The sequence below is a fragment of the Dipodomys merriami genome, unplaced genomic scaffold (assembly GCF_024711535.1).
Source record: "Dipodomys merriami isolate MVZ:Mamm:240054 unplaced genomic scaffold, mDipMer1.0.p SCAF_7, whole genome shotgun sequence".
Taxonomy (NCBI): domain Eukaryota; kingdom Metazoa; phylum Chordata; class Mammalia; order Rodentia; family Heteromyidae; genus Dipodomys; species Dipodomys merriami.
The window spans coordinates 46,539,337-46,559,154 of NW_027206290.1; the positions used below are offsets into that span (position 1 = coordinate 46,539,337).

The window sequence follows — 19,818 nt, forward strand, 5'->3', positions numbered from 1 at the left end:
TGCAGGCTGGGTGGAGCAGTATGAGAACAGGGTTTTGGCCTGGAGGAAGAAGGTAGGGAGGGGATTCAGACCTCAGGCTTCCTCGTAGCAGTTCACTGGGCAGGAAGTGAGGGTAGAGGCAGAATCAGGTTTGACAGGAAGGCCCAGGGAACAAAGGAGTCACATAGTGAGGAGGATGAAGTCCTGGGGGAGGTGTGAGGTGAGGAAAGTACGGGAAGGCTTAAGGAGGTCAGGAGGTCTAGAAAGGCCAACAGAGGGGTCAACAGAGGTTGTGGCTCAAGTGGTAGAATGAATGCCTTCCTAGCAAGTACAGGGACCTGAGTTCAAATCCCAGTACCAACAAAACAAAACAGAAAGGCCAACAGGGAAGGGAGAAGAGAAACGAAGACTGAAAGCTTCTAGAGGCTGGAGACAGTGAGGGGACAGTGGCCATAACTAATGCATTGCAAAAGCCCACCAGCTCAGCTCAGTTATCCATGAACCAGCAGAGAAAAACCATAGTGGACCCCTCCCAAATGGAGGGAGAGAGGAAAGACAGGAAAGCAAGGGGTAAAGGACTCATAAAAAAAGGATAATGGGCCAGGTGCTGGTGGCTCATACCTCTAATCCTAGCTTCCCAGAAGGATAAAATCTGAGGATCATGATCGGAAGTAAGTCCTAGCAGGAAAGACTTTATTTTTTTTGGCCAGTCCTGAGACTTGAACTCAGGGTCTGGGCACTGGCCCTGAGCCTTTTTTGCTCATGTCCTGAACTCTACCACTTAACCACAGTGCCACTTCTGGCCTTTTCTGTTTATGTGGCACTGGGGAATCGAACCCAGGGCTTCATGCATGCTAGGCAAGCACTCTACCACTAAGCCACATTCCCAGCCCCTAGCAGGAAAGACTTTTATTTCCAATTAATCACAAGAAAAAAAAAGTTGGAAGTAGAACCATAACTCAAGTGGTAGAATGCTAGCACAGAAGCTCAGAGACAGTTCAAGCCCCACGACCGACAAAAAAAAAAAACAAAAACAGAAGCTCAGAGACAGCATCCAGTCCCAGAGTTCAAGCCTCAGGACTGGCACACATACAAAATAGTAGGCCAGGTATCAGTGGCTCATACCTGTAATCCTAGCTACCCACAAGCCAGAGATCTGAGGATAGCAGTTCAAAGCCAACCTAGGCAGAAAAGTTTGTGAGACTATCTCTAATTAACCAGAGAATCGGAAGTGGAACTGTAGCTCGAAGTGGTACAGTGATAGCCTTGAGCAAAAAAGCTCAAGAAGAGCAACTAGGCCCTGAGTTCAAGCTTCACAACAAAACAAACAAAAGACAACAGGGATGTCCAGTAGGAGGGAGTAAGAACTGAAGACCCAGTGTTCATGGTTGGACTCTACAACTCCCCTGGCCTGGTTTTTTGCTGGTTAAGTAGAGATGGAGTCTCTTGGATTTTCTTGCTTGGGCTGGCTTTGAACCTCAATCTTCAGATCTCTGCCTGCTAAGAAGTGAAGCTAGGAATAGAGGTATTAACCACTGTTTCGCTTTCTTATATTTTTAAGATCATTGTGTAACCATTATTAGCCCAGCCTGGCCTGGAACTCTCAACCCTCTTGTTTGAGCTTCACGTGTGCTAGGATTATTGGTGTGTACTATTGTATCTGGCCCTACATACAAGTCTTTCTGTGGATATGTTTTCTTTTCTCTTGGGTATAATCCTTAGGAGTGGATCTGCTGGTGCTACATTCCCATCAGTCATGCAAGATTTCCTTTGCTTCGTATCTTTGCCATTTTTTGTTGTCCCTCTTTTTGGGGAGGTGTCTGTCCTGATTTAACTTAGGATCTCATATGACCTGATTATTACAGTAACATTTTACTATGGTTTTGATTTGCATTTCTCTAGTGATAAATGATATTAAGTATTAGTAATCTTTTCATGTATTTATTACTTTTGCCCACTTTTATATTGGGTTTTCTTCCTATTAAGTTGTAAGAATTCTTTGTATGTTCTAGATTTGAGTCTCTCTTTTTTTAATAAAAGATATATATGATTTGAAAATTATTTTCTGTCAGTTTGTGGCTTGGAGTTTTATTTTTGTGATTTTTTTTATGATTAAGCATTTTTAATTTTGATAAAGTCCAATTTACCAAGTTTTACTTTTAATGCTTTAAGGTATTAAATCTAAGAAGGCTTTTGCTAACCAATGGCAATAATTTTCTCCTTCTAGAATTTTTATAGACATCAGATTGATTACATTATTTAATTAAAAGAGGAACCAATTAAAATGTTTTGACTGAACAACACAAATACATGTAAATGATTTTTTTTTTTAAGATACTGGAGTTTGAACCCTGGGCCTCCTTGCTATTCGTCAAGTGCTCTACCACTTGAGCTATGAGCCATGTCCCCTAGTCCTTTTTATTTTAGCTCTTTTTCAAATAGGGTGTCACTTTTTACCTGGGCCAGCTTGGACCATAATATTTCTAACTTTTCTCATAGTTGGGATGACCAGAATGTGCAGCCATGTCCGTCTTTTTATTGATTGAGATGGGGGGGGGTCTCATGAATATCTCTACCTAGTTTGGCTTTGAACCACAATTCTCTCAATCTTAGCCTCCGCAGTAGCTAGCAGTATAGATATGAGCCACCATGCTTGGCTAAACAATGCACTTTTGGGTCAAGAAAGAATTCATAAAGGAAATTAGAAAACATTTCAGACACAAGGATAATGAAAAATCTCTTTTTCTGGCAGTCCTGGGATTTGAACTCAGGGCACTTACTCTATCGCAATTGTATCATGTTAGCCTCCTACTTCAACAACACTTAATATAAAGTCAAAACTTGAAAGTGGCCTTTTCTCTATCCACTTTCTATACTTGCCACTCTCTCCAGCCACTTGGCCTTTGCAGATGTGGTTCCCTCTTCCCTGAATATACTTCTATCGCTTCTTAAGCTAGCACGCTACCACTTGAGCTACACCTCTAGCCTTCCCTCCTCTTCTTATTAATTCCTAATCATCATTCATATCTCTGTCAAGAATCACTTTTCTAGGGAAGGTATCTCTGTCACTCTTGGCAAGGTCAAATGCCCCAATTATTATCAATCCAATGATTAAATCTCTTGTTAACACTCATCATAGGTTTACCATTTTATTGGGATGACTATATGATTCAGGTCACCCTCTCTATTAGACCATAAGTTTTACAAGGGCAAGATCACATGTGGTTGTATTAATCATTGTTTCCCTAAGTACCTGACATGAACCTGAGCCATGGCGCAGCCGCAGTACAAGAATCTGTTGAAGGCCGGTACTGGTGGTTCACACTTATAATCCTAGCTACCCAGAAGGATGAGAACTGAGGATCAGGGTTCAAAGCCAGCCCAGGCATGAAAGTCTGTGAGACTCTTTATCTCCAATTAACTATTAGAAAACTGGAAGTAGCCGGGCTCTGGTGGCATGCCTACTCCTAGCTACTCAGGAGGCTGATATCTGAGGATCACAGTTCAAAGCCAGCCTGGGCAGGAAAGTCCATGAGACTCTTATCTCCAATAAACTACCAGAAAACTGGAATTGGCACTGTGGCTCAAGTGGTGGAGTGCTTGTCTTGAGCTGAAGAGCTGAGGGACAGTACTCAGGCTCAGAGTTTAAGCCCCATGACTGACAAAAAAGAAAAAAGAAAACTGGAAGTAGATCTGTAGCTCAAGTGGTAGAGTGCTAGCCTTGAGTAGAAAAGCTCAGGAACAGCACCCAGGCCCTGAGTTCAAGTCCCACTACTGACAAAAAAAATGTCGAATGACAATTTTTGTAAGGTCATGCAGGATGAAAACAGGATTTTCAGGGGTAAAGGAAGGGGAGTCAATGTCTTCAAAGAATCAAGGGAGTGACTAGTAAGGGGAATGGACAGAGTTGAGTTGGGCTTCATCTAGATTAAGACCAGACACTCAAGGATGTGTAGCTGAATGGAGGAGGGGACATTGGGAGTGCTGAACAGAGCACAAAGAAAATCAACTCTTCAGTCACTGCTGGACCAGATGAACTTTTGAACTGGATTTTCTTGTGGATGAAGAAGTTCTCATAAGCAGTGTTTATGACAGGAAAGTTGTCATTCACCAGTGGATGGTATCAATGAAAATGGAGCTGAGGGATCACCTCTAGGCCATCCCGAGTCCCTGAAGCCCTGCTACCATTCCATTCTTCAGGAATTGGTAATCAAACACAGAGAACCCCGGGCACCTCAAACAGAAGCACCCCATTAATGTTTCTTCCCAGTCCTTCTCAAACTAAAAATCTGAAGCTTGAAGCCTAAATAGAAACCCTTCCCATGAAAGTACATACCTTGGTCCAGCCAGGAAACTGAATGTAGGTGTCCTGGGGCAAGTCTGGGATTCCCCGGGGAATGGAGAAGTTGCCCACATAAAAGGCTGGGAGTGTGTATGAAGATGAGCCTCTAGGATCCTCTTTGGCAACATGGTGGCCAGATCTGTGGTGGCCAGCTCTGTGGTGGCCAGCTCTGTGGTGGCCAGCACCGTGGCGGACAGCCACACGGCGTCCAGCAACATGGCGTCCAGCATCACGGCGGCTAGCATGATGGTTTCTCCAGACTGCTAGGCGGCTGTGCAGCGCATCCTCAGTGTCCAGTGGGAAAATGGTCCAGTTTGTGAGAATATTGTCACCAAGGGTCAGGTTAGAGACTATACCCTATGAAGAAGAAATAGCACCATGAGCTGGGGAGGGAAGGAAAAGGACTTGCATGCCTCTGCATTCAGCACCGAATCCCTCGGAAAGCACACTGGGATTCAAAGCACCAACAAACTACACATACAAGCACCACAGCTCTGGCTTGAGGCCCAAATCACATCTTGGGAAGAGGTGTATGCCTACACTGCAGCATGTCCCTCTTTGGGAGGCTGTAGTCAACACAAGAGTAGATGAGAAGCCCATGGAACTCTTGGCCTCACTTCACCAATCCTCTGTGTTTGCTAAAATAGAAGACAAATGGATCTGAGAAAAGGGAAGGCCTCTGCTTCTCCCACAGAACCTGGAGCCAGTGTCGTATTGGAGCCCCTGAGCTCAGGATGCTCATACCTGAGTTCACCCAGCCACTGTGAAGTGAGAAACACTAGTTGAGAAGACTCTGAGGTCTATAAGAGGATATGAATGGCCATGGCAATAGTGGTGAGCCTCAGAATTGGTGTGGAATTACTCTATCTGTCCCAAGGGGCCAAAAGCTGGCAAGTCCCTGGCAACAGTTACCACACAGCAGCTTACACTCGAGACTATGTGAGAATACTGAAGCTTACCCTTAGCCTTGAGTTCTCACTCAGTTCAGTTGTTGACAACTGATGTGCTAGCACTTGAGCCACATTTCCAGCATGGAATTTTGCTGGTTATTTTGGAGATGGAACCTTACAGACTTTTCTGCCAAGGCTCAGTGCGAACAGTTATCCACCAAATTTCAGCCTGTTAAGGAGCTAGGATTACAGATATATACCTCTGGCACCTGGATTCTAACTTCTTCTTCTTCTTTTCTCTTTGGTGTTTTGAGACAAGGTCTCAGTATGTATCTCAGGCTGGCCTGGAACTCATTTGGTAGCCTAAGCTGGCCTCAAACTCACGATCCTTCTGCTTTTGCTTCCCCAAAGCTGGGTTTTACAGAATGTACCAATGGCACATTCTTCACTTTTTTTCCCAGTCCTGAGGCTTGAACTCAGGGCCTGGGCACTGTCCCCAAGCTTCTTTTTTTCAAGCTGCCATACTACCACTTGAGCCACAGCACCACTTCCGTCTTTTTCTGTTTATGTGGTACTGAGGAATGGAACCCAGGGCTTCATGCATGCTAGGCAAGCGCTCTACCACTGAGCCACCTTCCCAGCCACATTCTTGGCGTTTTATATGAGGAACTTTTCCATTCCCAATGAGATCCAGATTTGTTTCAGGATTCCTTCTGATACCAAGTTTCAACTGTCCATTTAGTGAGTGAGGTAAGTATATCACACTTAGTACTGCAATATGCAGCTATGTGGCACGCTTTTGGCTGGGTATTGGAGACTCAGAGACTACACAACAGAGTCCAGTCTCTTCAGAGGTCAGTATGGCCTATGACAGGCAGGCAGGGAAGACCCTGATTATAGCTGAGCCCAAGGATGATGAGAGACATTTATAATAGAGGCAAAGGCATCTAACACACAGCCTTTGTGTGTAATTGGTTAGCCTCTGAGCTGCTCCTGAAAGGGTCAGGAATTAGTCCCTGTCCTGTTCTAGACCAGGGGTGCATTTGTTTCTTCGAAGAGCCTTCTTTCCTCTTATAGACATCCTGTCGTTGTACCCTCCAGAAGCACCTTGTGGGGACACCCTGTAAGCTAAACAAAAATCTATGAGGCTAGAAATATTTGTTAGAACAACAGATTTTGACTAGACACCTGGATACAGAATAAAAGGCGAGAGTCAGTTCAGCAAGAAAAAAGGCTGTCCACAGCACTCAAGGGTCACAGATGTCCATGCAGCTGAGCTCTCCAGATGCTCAGCATGCTGGGTTGAAAAGGGAGTGTCTTTCATGAGCGAGGTGGGTTTTCAAAGCAGAGGAAGAGGAAGAACGTGGTGGAGAGGCTTCCGTTGCTTTCTGTGGGATGACCACACTCAAGCTCAAGGGAAGCATTCAACTGTTTATAAAGCTCCACTTTCTTATCACCTGCCAACGAAAGGAGCTCTTCAAAATAACTCATCATTTAGCTTGCAAAACAAATCAGGGAGGTTCACTCATCAAGCTTGGCAAATTGTGTGTGCTCTTAGAAACTGCCTCTCTCCTGTGACCATGTGTGACTGTGATGATCATGTCACAGTATATACATATATCAAAACATTAAGTTGAGGGTGGGCACCAATGGCTCATGCCTGTAATCTTAGTTTACTCAGGAGGCTGAGATTTGAGGATCACGGTTCAAGGTGAGCTGGGGCAGAAAAGTTCCTGTGAGACTCTTATCTCCAATTCACCACTCAAAAACCAGAAGTAGCACTGTAGCTCAAAGTGGTAGAATGCTAATCTTGAGCAAAAAGAGCTCAGGGATAGTGCCCAGGCCCTGAGTTTAAGCCCCCAAGACTGACAAAAGACAAATGAAAACAAAAGAAAAACCATTAAGTTGTACTGCTTAAATATAAGACATATGGGCTGGGAAGGTGGCTCCGTGGTAGAGTGCTTGCCTTGTATGCATGAGGCCGTGGGATTGATTCCTTAGCACCACATAAGCAGAAAAAGCCAGAAGTGGTGCTGTGGCTCAAGTGGTAAGCTGAAGAGCTGAGGGCACCCAGGCCCAGAGTTCAGGCCTCACGACTGACAAAAAATAAAAATAAAATAAATAAAAAACATATAAAACGTATTTCTGGGTGTCAGTAGTTCACAATTGGAATCTTAAGCTACTCAGGAGACAGATCTGGAGGATCAAGTTTCAAAGCCAGCCCAGGCAGAAAATGTAAGAACAAACAAATATAAAGCATATTAAAATTTGCTTCTATATTAATGGGAGTAGAGGCAAAGACTGCATTATGAGTTTTCAAATCAATCTATAAAACTTTCTCCAATTATTCAGACATATGCCCAGGAACCCTTCAGCCTCAGTCCTAACAGTGTTGCTCATCCTACCTTAAAATCGTTGATAGACTTGCCATAGTTTATGCGCCCCATGTTCTCTACCAGGATGTCCAATGTGGCTCCAGCTTTTCCCTTTATGAAAAGAAGGATCTTGTTGTTTCGCTCCAGGATTCCTTGAGGTACCTACGGGTTCAAGGTCAAATGAAAATAGAATGGAAGATATGAGAAGGAGCCTGTGTAGTTAGTCTCACACATTTCCTGCTGTTAGGGGCTACTGCACTTGTAGGGAGTATGTTGATAACCCTTAGCTCAAGTTACTCTAAGGGGCCAAGTTTCCCCAATCAAGGTCTCCTAAACTGCAGAACTGCCAAACACAGCTCTGAGCAAAGAAAGGGCCAGGCTGAGTTCCTTGGAATATTGTGCTGAGTGTCTGTTGTTGGTTTTGTTAGTAAAAGTAGTGCTGGGGTTTGAATGCAAGGTCTTATTATACGCTAGACAGACACTTTCCCACTGACAGCAAGCCCCCAACCTGAACATCACAGAAGGAACCAGAACTGAGGCAAAATTCCAGGGAAGCATTCCTAATAGAGGAACTATTTCATGGCTGCACAGTACAAAAGTCAGTTGTGAAGAAATAGCTTCTAAACAATGTGGAGAAATGAGACAAAAATCAGATAACTGAGATAAAATCAGAAAGTTAGGTGGGGTATTCTCACCTCAAAATGCTTGATATGATGCCTTAACCACAGAAATTACATAACAGAATGAAGGAAAACAACAGGCATTTTATCAGTTATATATTCCTAATTCTTTACAGGGAGTGTGTGTGTGTATGTGTGTGTGTGTGTGTGTGCGTGCTAGTAGTAGGGCTTGAACTCAGGGCTTTGTGCTCTAGCTTGGCTTTTTTACTCAAAGCTGGTACTCTAACACATGAGCTACACTTCTGACTTTCTGCTGGTTAACTAGAGATAAGAATCTCTGGGATTTGGGCTGGGAAGGTGGCTCAGTGGTAGAGTGCTTGCCTTGCATGCCTGAGGCCCTGGGTTCGATTCCTCAGCACCACATAAGCAAAGAGAAAAAAGCCGGAAGTGGCGCTGTGGCTCAAGTGGTAGAGCCCTAGCCTTGAGCTGAAGAGCTGAGGGACAGCGTCCAGGCCCAGAGTTCAGGCCCCACGACCGGACCCAAAAAAAAAAAAAAAAAAAAAAAAGAATCTCTGGGATTTGTCTGTCTGGGCTGGCTTTGAATCTTGATCCTCAGACTTCAGCCTCTTGAGAAGCTAGAATTATGGGCATGAATCATGTATACCTGGCTCTAAAGGTTACTTTTTTTTTTTTTTTAATACTGGCACTACTCTGACTACAAGTCATAAAGACAATTCATAAATTGGAAACCATGAAATAACCACCATAAATACAGCATAATATTTTAGAAACTTGTTCCCACTGAAATTAAAATAATGCATATATTTTCATTTAAAATCCTTTGAACTATGCCAGGCTGATGCCTCTAATTCTAGCTACTCAGGAGACTGAGATCTGAGAACTGAGGTTCGAAGCCAGCCCAGGCAGGAAAGTCCATGAGATTCTTATCACCAATAAAAAATACTTAGAAAAGGCCAGAAGTGGTGCTGTGGCTCAAGTGGTAGAGCACTAGCATTAAGCCAAAGGAGCTCAGGGACAGCGCCCAAGCCCTAAGCGTAAGCCCCAGGACAGTCACACATACATATAAATGCTCTGAATGAATTTTCTTGGTTTGGAATTTTTTTGTGTGTGTCTTTGCAGAGGACTGTTTCATAAGAAAGGGGGTGCTCTCTGTCTCTCTCTCCCTCCCTCCCTCCCCTCTTCCCTCAGTCTCGCTGTTTCTGTCTCTCTCTGTCTCCATTTCTCTCTTGGCTATGTAACCCAAACTGTCCTTAAAGTCACCATCCTCCTGCCTCAGATTCTTCAGGGTTGGGATTACAGATATGTCACAACACACATAGCCCTGGAATTAATATTCTCAAATGTACCTACATTTTGTTACACAACCAATCTTCTTGGTGCCTTTTAGTTATACCTGATGTGAGCACAACTCCAGATTATAACTTTTTTTGTGTTCTTATGTCAATACTAGGACTAGGGCATATGCACTAAGGCTAGTATTCTACCACCTGACCTGAGCCACAGCTTCATATCCAGCTTTTACTGGGTGGCCATTGGAGATAAGATTCTCATGGACTTTCCTGCCCCGAGGCTTTGAACCTTGATCCTCAGATCTCAGCCTCCTGAGTAGCTAGGGTTATAGACATGAGCCACTGGTATCTGGCCAGACTGTAACTCTTGATTTGCAGGAAGCACCAGGTTCAGAGACCATTATATACGACAAATATAAAAATGGGACTGTAGATAGAGGTTGTTCCCAAGGAGCAGAGAAGCAGGGTAGATCTGCAATTAGTCTCAGGATTAACATGGGCACAGGGTGTTTCTGGGCATAGGCAGGATGGCATATAGCTAAACCCCAGAAGGAAGAGGGCTGGCAGCTTGAGGCTGGAGAGGTGAATCATCATTTTGTAAGTACAGATTGCACAGACCCATGTGAGCAGAGAAACAGGGCTCTTACCCCATCCACAGCGACATAGGCCCGATCGTGGACCCCATTAAAAGAGGAGAGGGTCGTCTCGTTGCTGCAGTCTTCAGGAAGTGTGGTTCGGTACAGCACAAACCCATAGTACTGATTAGGAAGAGATTTAAGGAAAGCACATCACTCTTGGCTGTTCATTGAAAGTGAACTTGGTTTCCCCGATTTGTATGAAAACAAATGTTTCAAAACACCATCAAGAATGAAAAGCATGTCAAAATGAACTCCAGGAAATGAAAACGAGTTTTTCTTTTTTGCTGTTTTTGTTTTCTTTCCTTTTTGTTCTGTCTTTGGGCACCTAAGCGGAGGCACAGAAATGGAGAGCCAAAGGATAAACAAATGCAGCAGTGGTGCTCACTAGACACTATGTTGCAAATAAAGTATACAACTTGTGGGTGGGATGGGAAGGAAAAGCTGGGAGAGACTGAGGAAAGGGGTGTCATTGTTCAAAAAGAAATGTACTCATTAGCTGATTTATGTAACTGTAACTTCTCTGAACATCAGCTTTATAATAACAATAAAGATTTTTTTTTAAAGAATGAAAAGCAAAATTCAAATCCACAAGAAAGGAACTGGCTTCAGTTTTTTGTTTTTTGGTTGTGGGGCTTGAACTCTGGGCCTGGGTATTATTCCTCAGTTCTTCAGCTCAAGGCTAGTACTCTACCACTTGAGCCACAGCACCACTTCCAGTTTTCTGAGTGGTTTATTGGAGGTAAGAGTCTCACGGCCTTTTCTGCCTGGGCTGGCTTTGAACTGCAATCCTCAGTTTCTCAGCCTCCTAAATAGCTAGGATTACAGGCATGAACCACCATGCCTGGCTTTGGCTTCAGTTTTGATTATAGGATCACTATCCTGACAGCAAGCTTCTAGGAACTCTGGTGTGTCTTACCAAGCATTTCTCTTCCTCATAGGAAAACAACCCCAGGGAGCATAAATTGTTTACCCAGAAGGATCTGGGATCATCTATATCAGAAATTGCCAACATTAACTCCAAAAACAAAACCAAGAAAAACTACCACTAACAATAAAGAAGCCAGACAAACACCAACAAAACCAATGTCCTTGCTGGGCACTGGTGGCTCACGCCTGTAATTCTAGCAACTCAGGAGGCTAAGATCTGAGGATTGTGGTTCAAAGCCAGCCTGGGCAGAAAAGTCCATGAGACTCTTATCTCCAATAAATCACCAGAAAAACTGGAAGTGGCACTGTGGCTCAAGTGGTAGAGCGCTAGCCTTGAGCTGAAAGACAGCGCCCGCGCCCAGAGTTCAAGCCCCATGACCGAAAAAACAAAACAAAACAATGTCCAGGTCCTAGGGCTGGCTGACTGCACTCTATCATACAAACAAGACACAATCTGAAACTATGTAAAGTGGAAGTACAAGGGAAAGAGAGAGTTAAGGGACCAGGAAAGGGCTGTCTCCAAATCAAAAAGTTATTTTTTGATGCTGACTTTTGGGAAAGCCTTCGCTCAGCTCAGTGTTCAGTGAATTACTTGCTGACTTTGCCTGTTTCCTTCTTGCTGTGGATCTTACCAAGGCTGAACTGGAATGAAATCTGGAGTTATCAAAGAGAACCTCAAAAGAATCCCAGCATGAAACAGGGACAAAGTTCCCACTGCTGGGTTCTGACGTTGGAAGATGATTTGGGGGAGCCAAGGAAAGCATGAGCCCACTGCCCTGTGCAGACACACCCACAGAACACGCCATGTTCTTCAAGCACCAGTTTCTGCCCTACCATCCCAAGCATCTGCCCACCGTTTTTTTTTCAAAAGAAAGAAAAATAGTGTTTTATTAACTACCACACTGTTATCATACACTTTAAACGTACAATAAGGTAGCCTTTAAATTTGAGGTGGTCTTAAAGATAACAAATGAACAGAATTCCAAATTTCTGAAATAGGTGAACTGCTGCAGTTATAGGTAGGTATACATTTAGGAAAATTGTATAGCTCTTACAAGACCAGCAATGTAACTTTATTTTGTACACTTTTAATTGAAAATATAAACAATAATTAAAAAATAAAAGAAAATATAGCATAATAAAAAACATACCTTTCTCAATTAATGTATTGGATACATATAAATTTTAAGGGAACAAGCAAAAAAAAAGGAAAATGGTTGATATTTAAGTGCAGACTGACTACCTAGACAAAAAAAAGGCTTAAAAATATCATAAAACCTCTAGTTTTCTATGACTAATATCCATATGTTTGGAGTATTGTCACTATGGAAGTGATTTTGTTATGTGTTGCATATGTTATGCTTCACTGGTAATTTACATGATGGCTTTTAAAGCCCTGGCAGACATGGTTTTTGGAAACAAGATTGGATTAAAAAAAATTACTGCTAAGACACAATACACCTCATTTTTGGTCCTCCAATATTCAAGAAAATGCCCACCTTTTTATGTATTTATATCTTTTTTTTTTTTGCTAGTCCTGGGGCTTGAACTCAGGGCCTGGGCACTGTCCCGAGCCTCTTCAGCTCAAGGCTAGCATTCTACCACTGGAGCCACAGCACCACTTCCAGCTTTTTCTGTTGATATGGTACTGAGGAATGGAACCCAGGGCTTTATGCATGCTAGGCAAGCACTTTACCACAAAGCCATTTTCCCAGCTCATGTACTTATATTTTATAGACACGAATCAAAGGTGGGGTGCCACCTCTGAGGCTGAGGAAAAGTGTGCAGGGCTTTTAGGAGGAAGCAGAAGTCGGGGGGGTTCTTAGATGGCAGAGGAGGGCTGAGCCTCAAGAGATGAGGAGGAGTCACTGAGCTGGGCCCCACTACTGAACCCTGGAACTCCATAGGTTCATTGGAAATAAGTATTGTTTGAGCTTGTCCTAGAACTGAAAGAGCCAGGGCTCAGGATGTCAATGCCAGAGTGCTATAGGAGCCTGAGGTCAGATCAGGAAGAAAGGGCTAAGGACAATGGCTCAAGTGACCACTCGTTGACCTAGAGCTCTCTCCCCAGGCTCCAAGAGCAGTGTCCATGTTTTGTCAGGACTGCTCCATGACCCTGGAAAGCAGAAATAAGTGCCATTCTACTGATGTACACACATGTATAGGCAGGGTGTACGAGGACTGAGAACTTGTCCCCAGGGCCAATATAAATGTATGTGCACAGAGGATAGCATTCCTCAATGTACTGAACACAAGAGAGAGCTCAGCCCTGGTGGCCAGATTCCTATCTCCAGTTAACCACCCAAAAGCTGGAAATGGTTTGGCTCGAGTGGTAGAGCACCAGCCTCGTGCAGAAAAAGACCCTGAGTTAAAACCTCAGTATTGGCGGGGGAAAAGGAACGAAGGAAGGAAGGAAAGAAGGAAGGGAGGGAGGAAGGGAGTGAGGGAGGGAGGAAAACTGATCAGAGCCCATCCCTTTCCCAGCCTCAGTGGGGCTCATAGCCATGGCCAAAAGCACATGCACATGTACACACACATGTGCGTGCACACACATGTTGGAATAAAAGCATGAGAGTGAAAATAATTACAGTATACAAAAACTACACTAAGAGTAAACATGCTGTTACTATGTCACATTGCTTGCTGAAAGGAATCTCCATAGAAAATCAGACACTTCACAAAAAGGGGTTAAGACTACAGCACTGTGATCATGTTTGACACGGCAGCAGGGTCCAGGGACCCCACAGGCATCGAGGATCAGGCCCTAAGGAGAACATGTCTCTTCTGTTGTGAGCCTAATTAGTGAGGGGCAGTCTACAAACAGCCCGAATTATTCACAAATATCCAGGTTGTGACAGAGATGGAGGAACAGTGTCAGACGAGAGAAGTTCAAAGAAGGATTATAAATAAATGCAATGGGTTGGAAACTGGATTGAGCAAAGAATTAGAAAGGTACTACTGACATGACTAAAGATATTTGAACACAATACAAAATGTTATTAGATAATAGGGTAGTATTAATCTAAAATTTATTTTCATTTTAAATTACTTACTACTTGCCAGTACCAGGGTTTAAACTCAGGGCTTCAGCTTGCTTGGTTTGCTTGCTCATGGCTGGTGCTCTACTACTTAAGCCATGCCTCCAGCCTGATCTTTTTTTGGTGCCAGTACATGGGTTTGAACTCAGGGCCTCTCATCCTTGCTTGACTTTTTTACTCATCATTGGTGTTCTATCACTTGAGCCATGTCTCTAGTTCTGGCTTCTCAATGGTTCATTCAAAATGAAAGTCTCCTGAGTTTGTCTGCCCTGGCTAGCTCCAAACCCCAATCCTTTTCATCAGAATTTAAAAGTTGTAAAAAGCTTCTAAACAAATATGAGGCCAGTGCCTAGAGATTAAACCTATCCAAAACTATAGACACTAAAAACCAAAATATGCTCTGTTCTTTTCAAGAAGAAAAAATCCAGTCCAAGAATTTAGTCCCTATACTATTGAGCAAACTAAAACCAGACAAGCGAATCACCTTGTTAAGTATTAAAATGGTGTGTTCCATGTCCAGTACTAGGGATTTATTGATTAGATCAATTGGTGCACTCAATCTGTAACTCCTACAGGTGTGTGAAGCAAGCCAAGTGACAGGAAGAAACAAGAGGAAATATAGAAAGATCACCCACTGTGCCAGCCTCAGGCTCACGGCCTGGAGAGATGGTTCCCTTTCTTGAGCTTTGAATCAGTTGAACCAAGAATGTTTTGGCCCATCTTCAAAGCACAGTAGAAAAAAGGTGGGGTGTATCTTTGAAGGCCTACCTGTTTCACCTGGATAAATGTCAAGGGATAATAGCTTTGTATAGGGCCACCAGGACACAGAACATCAAGAGCTTCTGTCACGGTTGCTACCTGAAAAGAAGCAAAGGCAGTTTTCCAGTCGCTGTGGCCAGTGACCAGTAATCAGAGAAGCAGCTCCCATGAAGTCAAAATATCAAAGACATTGGTGGATTTGACCCAAGTCCTACTTAAACCTCAACCATTCAAATCCCACTCATTGTTGCTTCCCAGTCATTTTTCGGCCCTCCTCATCTCCCTCTCTTTTCTTTCTTTTTTTTGGGGGGGCAGGGTGCTGGGGACTAGACCTAGGCCTTGTACATGCTAGGAAAGCACTGTATATACCATTGAGCCACATTCCCAGGCCCTGTTCTTAGCTCTTGATGAAAAATAGGAATGATCAGCTAGGTGTCTGTGATCTAAGGATTGGGGTTCAAAGCCAGCCTGGGTAGTAATGTTCAGACATTTCTGCCCAGGCAACTCTTATCTCCAATAAACAACAACAACAAAAAGCCAGAAGTGGAGCTGTGGCTCAAGTGGTAGAGTGCTAGCCTTGAGCAGGAGCTCAGGGACAGCACCAGGCCCTGACTTCAAGCCTCAGGACTAGCAAAAAATAAATATAAATGATCATATCTTTTTTTAAAAAAAGTTTCAAATATATCCATTCAAATGATAATCTCCTTCAAGCTCCATGTGTAAGGTCCTAAAATGAATTAGAGATGAGGTTCAGAGGCCACCCCGTCTGAAAAGCTTTTTTGCAACCTCTCCAAGTGACATTAACTTGGAAGCAAAGAGAGGCCAAGGACTCTTAGCCTAGATACGCTGCTATCATGTCACTTCTCTGTGACAAGTTCAATTACTTTACCTCTTCTGATCTAAGCTGGGTCATTATCAATTTGTATCTCTTTCTCACCATACTATCAGCCCCTTGAATGCAAGATAAAGCACTCATAGCAATATCCAGCACCAATAGATCATTTTTAATATATATATTTTATTATAAAGATACTGTGCAGAGGGGTTACAGTTACATGAGTAAGGTAATGAACACATTTCCTATCAAGCATTGTTTCCTCCTTCTTTGTTTTTCCCCTACCATCCCTTCCCACCCCCACCTTCCTAACTCCTCCCTCCCCCCACCACTAGATCATTATAAATATTCACTATGTTCAATTCAATTCTGTATTCAGACGATCCAAGATGCTTAGTCCAGTGCAATAACAACATCAACACCCCCTCAATTATTGAGTCCTGTATACTTCAGGTCAGAAGGAGCATTGTACGATTGTACCATACCATGGTACCACTGTACCAAACCTTGTGAAGCTACTACCAGCCACCTAGGGGGACAGGCATGACTGTCTCCATGTTTATATGAGGAGCAGTCTCAAGAGGGCTCACTTGAGCAAATGTAGAGCCAAGATTTACCATGATGTTTGGCTCTCAAACCCAGGGCATTCCATGGCCTCATGATAATGGCTAACATTTATTTGTTTATTTATGCTGATATTGGATCTTAACTCAAGGCTTAGAGTTCTGGGTTAGCTTTTTCACTCAAAGCTAGACTAGCTGTGTCACTTGTACTATATTCCTGCTTCCAGCATTATGCTGGTTAATTAGAGATTAAGAATCTCTCAGATTTGTCTGCCCAGGTTGGCTTCAAACCTTTAGCTTCAGATCTCAGCCTCCTGAGTAGCTAAGATTATGAGCATGAGTCACCTGCACCTGGCTGGTGCAGAATCAAATAAGCGTTCTAAATTATGATTCTATGAAAGCAGCTACTCACATGGTGGTGTTCTGTTAGGACAACTAAAGGAATTCAACTCACAGTGAAAGCTTTATTCTATTAACTATGCTCTGCATAAATTTAACTCAATGTTCTGATATTTTTCCCTTCATGGTAAACATAATTCTGGTATTAAGCTACTCTGTGTGTGTGCATGCATGTGTGTGTGTGTGTGTGTGCGTGTGCAAGTGCAAGTCCTGAGGCTTGAACTTAGGTCCTGGGCACTGTCCCTAAGCTTTTTTGTCCAAGGCTAATTAACAACTCTATCACTTGAGCCACAGCCCCACTTCTGGCTTTTTGGAGGTTAATTGAAAGTCAGAGTCTCACAGACTTTCCTGCCTGGAGTGGTTTTGAACCATGATCCTCAGATCTCAGTCTCCTGAGTAGCTAGGATTACACGTGTGAGCCATCAGCACTCAGCATAAGCTACCCTTTTGTTGTTAATTTTATCATGTTACTTTAAACAATGGGAGTTATTTTCTGTTGCATCAAAGTAAATTTTCATAGCTCTAAAGCCAAAAAGCTTTTCCTTTAGTAGCTGTGGCAGTGAACAACTAGAAAACTCTCCCTTTGTAAGTGTGATTAATGTCTGATTGATCTAAAGGGAGATGCCTATCAGATCACAGTCTTTGAAGAATGTAGCACACAGACCTAACGCCAGGTGGAAACTATTACGACAGCTCAAGCAACCAGATCAGAAGGCTTCCTGAATGGAAAAATCATACAATCAGGTTTGGCATTTTGCTTCAAGATAAAAACTTACAATGCTATTTTAGAATCTCAAGATTTTTTAAGAAATAAGTAACCATTCATAGTTTCTCTTCTTGTAAATATATGTAGGAGTTAGGGATTATAAGGGGAAAACCTGAGGACCCAGAGTGCCAAAACAAATTGAATTTGGATAAAGTCATTTCTATTAAGATCTTTTAGTCTTTTCTAGAATTAAGATGATCATCCCTCCCTTCTTATTTATTTTTTTGCCAGTACCAGAGCTTGAACTCTGGGCTCGAGTGCTCAAAGCTAGAGCTCTAGCATTTGAGCCACAGCTCTACTTTTTGTGTGATTAATGAGGAGATAACAGTCTCATGAACTTTCCTGCCTGAGCAGGCATTGAAGTACAATCCTTAGACAGATCTCAGCCTCCTGAATAGCTAGGATTACAGGCATGAGTTACCAGTGCCCAGCATCCTCCTCTTAAAAAAAATTGGCTTATATTACTTAAGAAGGTGGGATGTAGAAAAAGATTATCGTAATTCTAATTTATGGTTGGTTTCTAGCCTTTCCCCCTGATGTCTCATTTTCTAATTAAGTCATAGGCCATAAAAGTTAGGACATGATTTTGAATTGAAACTAAGTATAATATGACAAGAGATATCAAAATTCCACAACCTGGGGAAATTCCTTAAAAAGGAGCAAAATGCCAGGTACTGGTGACTCATAGCTGTAACCTTAGCTACTAAGGAGGCTGAGATCTGAGGATCATGGTTTGAAGCCAGATGGGGCAGGATAGTCCATGAGATTCAGCTCTAACTGCCCACCAAAAGAGCAGGAAGTGGAGCTGTGGTAAGGGCTTTTTAAACTTGAGGACAGTGCTAGTCCCTGAGTTCAATTTTCAGTACTAGCATATGTGCACAAACGTACACGTACACATACACACACAAAAGGAAAATTATAATCTGGCAATGGTGGCTCATTGAGAGGCTGAAAGTGGAAGGATCATGGCTTTCGGCCAGCCTGGCAGAAAAGTTCCTAAGACCTTATCTTGAAAACAACCACAATAAAACTGGGCTGGAGTCACAGCTCAAGTGGTAGAGCACCAGCCTGAGTTCAAACCCTGAACTGCCCCCAAAACAAGTGGATAGGGAAAAGTATGGAGAAGAGCTTCTCAGGCCAGAATAATGAGATGGCCTGTCATATCCATAGAGTCCTAGCCCTGCCCGGGAAAGCTGAAAAGTGAACAGAATTACCTAAGAATGCCCACTACTCCATTTTGTACAAACGTGTACTTCCTGTCAACATGCACGCATTATCTTCTCATCTTCTCCTCTCCATTTCCCCAGAAACAGCGCCCACTCCCAGGCTCACTGAAACCCAATTCACAGAAAGCTCACGAGCCTTTCCCTGGCCAGCACCTCAACCCACTGCAGCTGAGCTCTACTTCCTCACTCCTGGCTTCCTCCCAGCACTGCTGTTATTTATGTACTTTATTTATGTATTACTTACCTTTTCCAGAACAACTTTTCCATATGCATATTTGGGTGTAGATGGAGGAATAGGTCCTTCTGGAATTCCTTCAAACTATAAACAAGACCAAAACAAAAAAAAAAAAAAAAAGAGAGCGAGAAAAGAAAAAAAAATGGTTAATCCATCAAAAACTGATCCTTAAAATTTGTTTTTCCAAAAGGGAGGCCAAAAATTCAAAGCTCAGGGCTGGTGATTCCTGGAAGGCAAAGGAACAAAGGACTTATTCTGGGAATCATACAGACAATTCTAGAACCAAAGGCTTGAAACAAATGGCAAAGATGAGCATGAGGCTAGATGCTCGGAGTTCAGGCCTGCAATCCTAGCTACTCAGGAGGCTGAGGTCTGAGGATCACAGTTCAAAGCCAGCCCAGGCAGGAAAGTCCACCAGACTTTTACCTCCAATTAAGCACCAAAAAAAAAAAACCCTCAAGTGGAGCTGTGACTCAAGTGGTAGAGTGCTAGCTTTAAGCAAAAAAGCTCAAAGGCAGCATCCAGGCCCTGAGTGATGACTTGGGAGAATATTTTCAAATTCTTATAAACCGTATAAAAGCCTGGCAGGATAATCCTAGTTACTCAGGAGGCTGAGATTTAAGGATTGCAGTTTGAAGCAAACATGGTAGGAAAGTCCATGAGACTCTTACTGCCAATTACACAACAAAGCTAGAAGTGGAGCTGTGGCCTAAGTGGTAGTGTGTTAGTCTTGAGCACAAAAGCTCAGGGACGTGCACAGGCCCTGAGTTCAAGCTCCAGGACTTGCTCCAGGACACACACACACACACACACACACACACACACACACACACTCCTGAAGTATTTAAGAGTAAAGGACTGTGTTGTATTCAACTTTCCAATGGTTTACCCACATACATACATACATTGGGAGAGA

At 43.1% G+C, this 19,818-nt stretch overlaps 1 protein-coding gene across 1 annotated transcript in view; it reads right to left on the reverse strand.

The window, feature by feature from the left end:
- The window catches only part of Glb1 (galactosidase beta 1), a 105,090-nt gene that overhangs the window by 12,505 nt on the left and 72,767 nt on the right, over positions 1 to 19,818 (reverse strand). The window contains exons 11-15 of the mRNA XM_070006499.1: positions 18,912 to 18,986; positions 14,888 to 14,977; positions 10,164 to 10,274; positions 7,617 to 7,748; positions 4,316 to 4,678 (exon numbers count right to left, since the gene is read on the reverse strand). Of these exons, the coding sequence (XP_069862600.1) occupies positions 4,316 to 4,678; positions 7,617 to 7,748; positions 10,164 to 10,274; positions 14,888 to 14,977; positions 18,912 to 18,986 (771 nt within the window). The remainder of the gene's footprint in view (positions 1 to 4,315; positions 4,679 to 7,616; positions 7,749 to 10,163; positions 10,275 to 14,887; positions 14,978 to 18,911; positions 18,987 to 19,818) is intronic.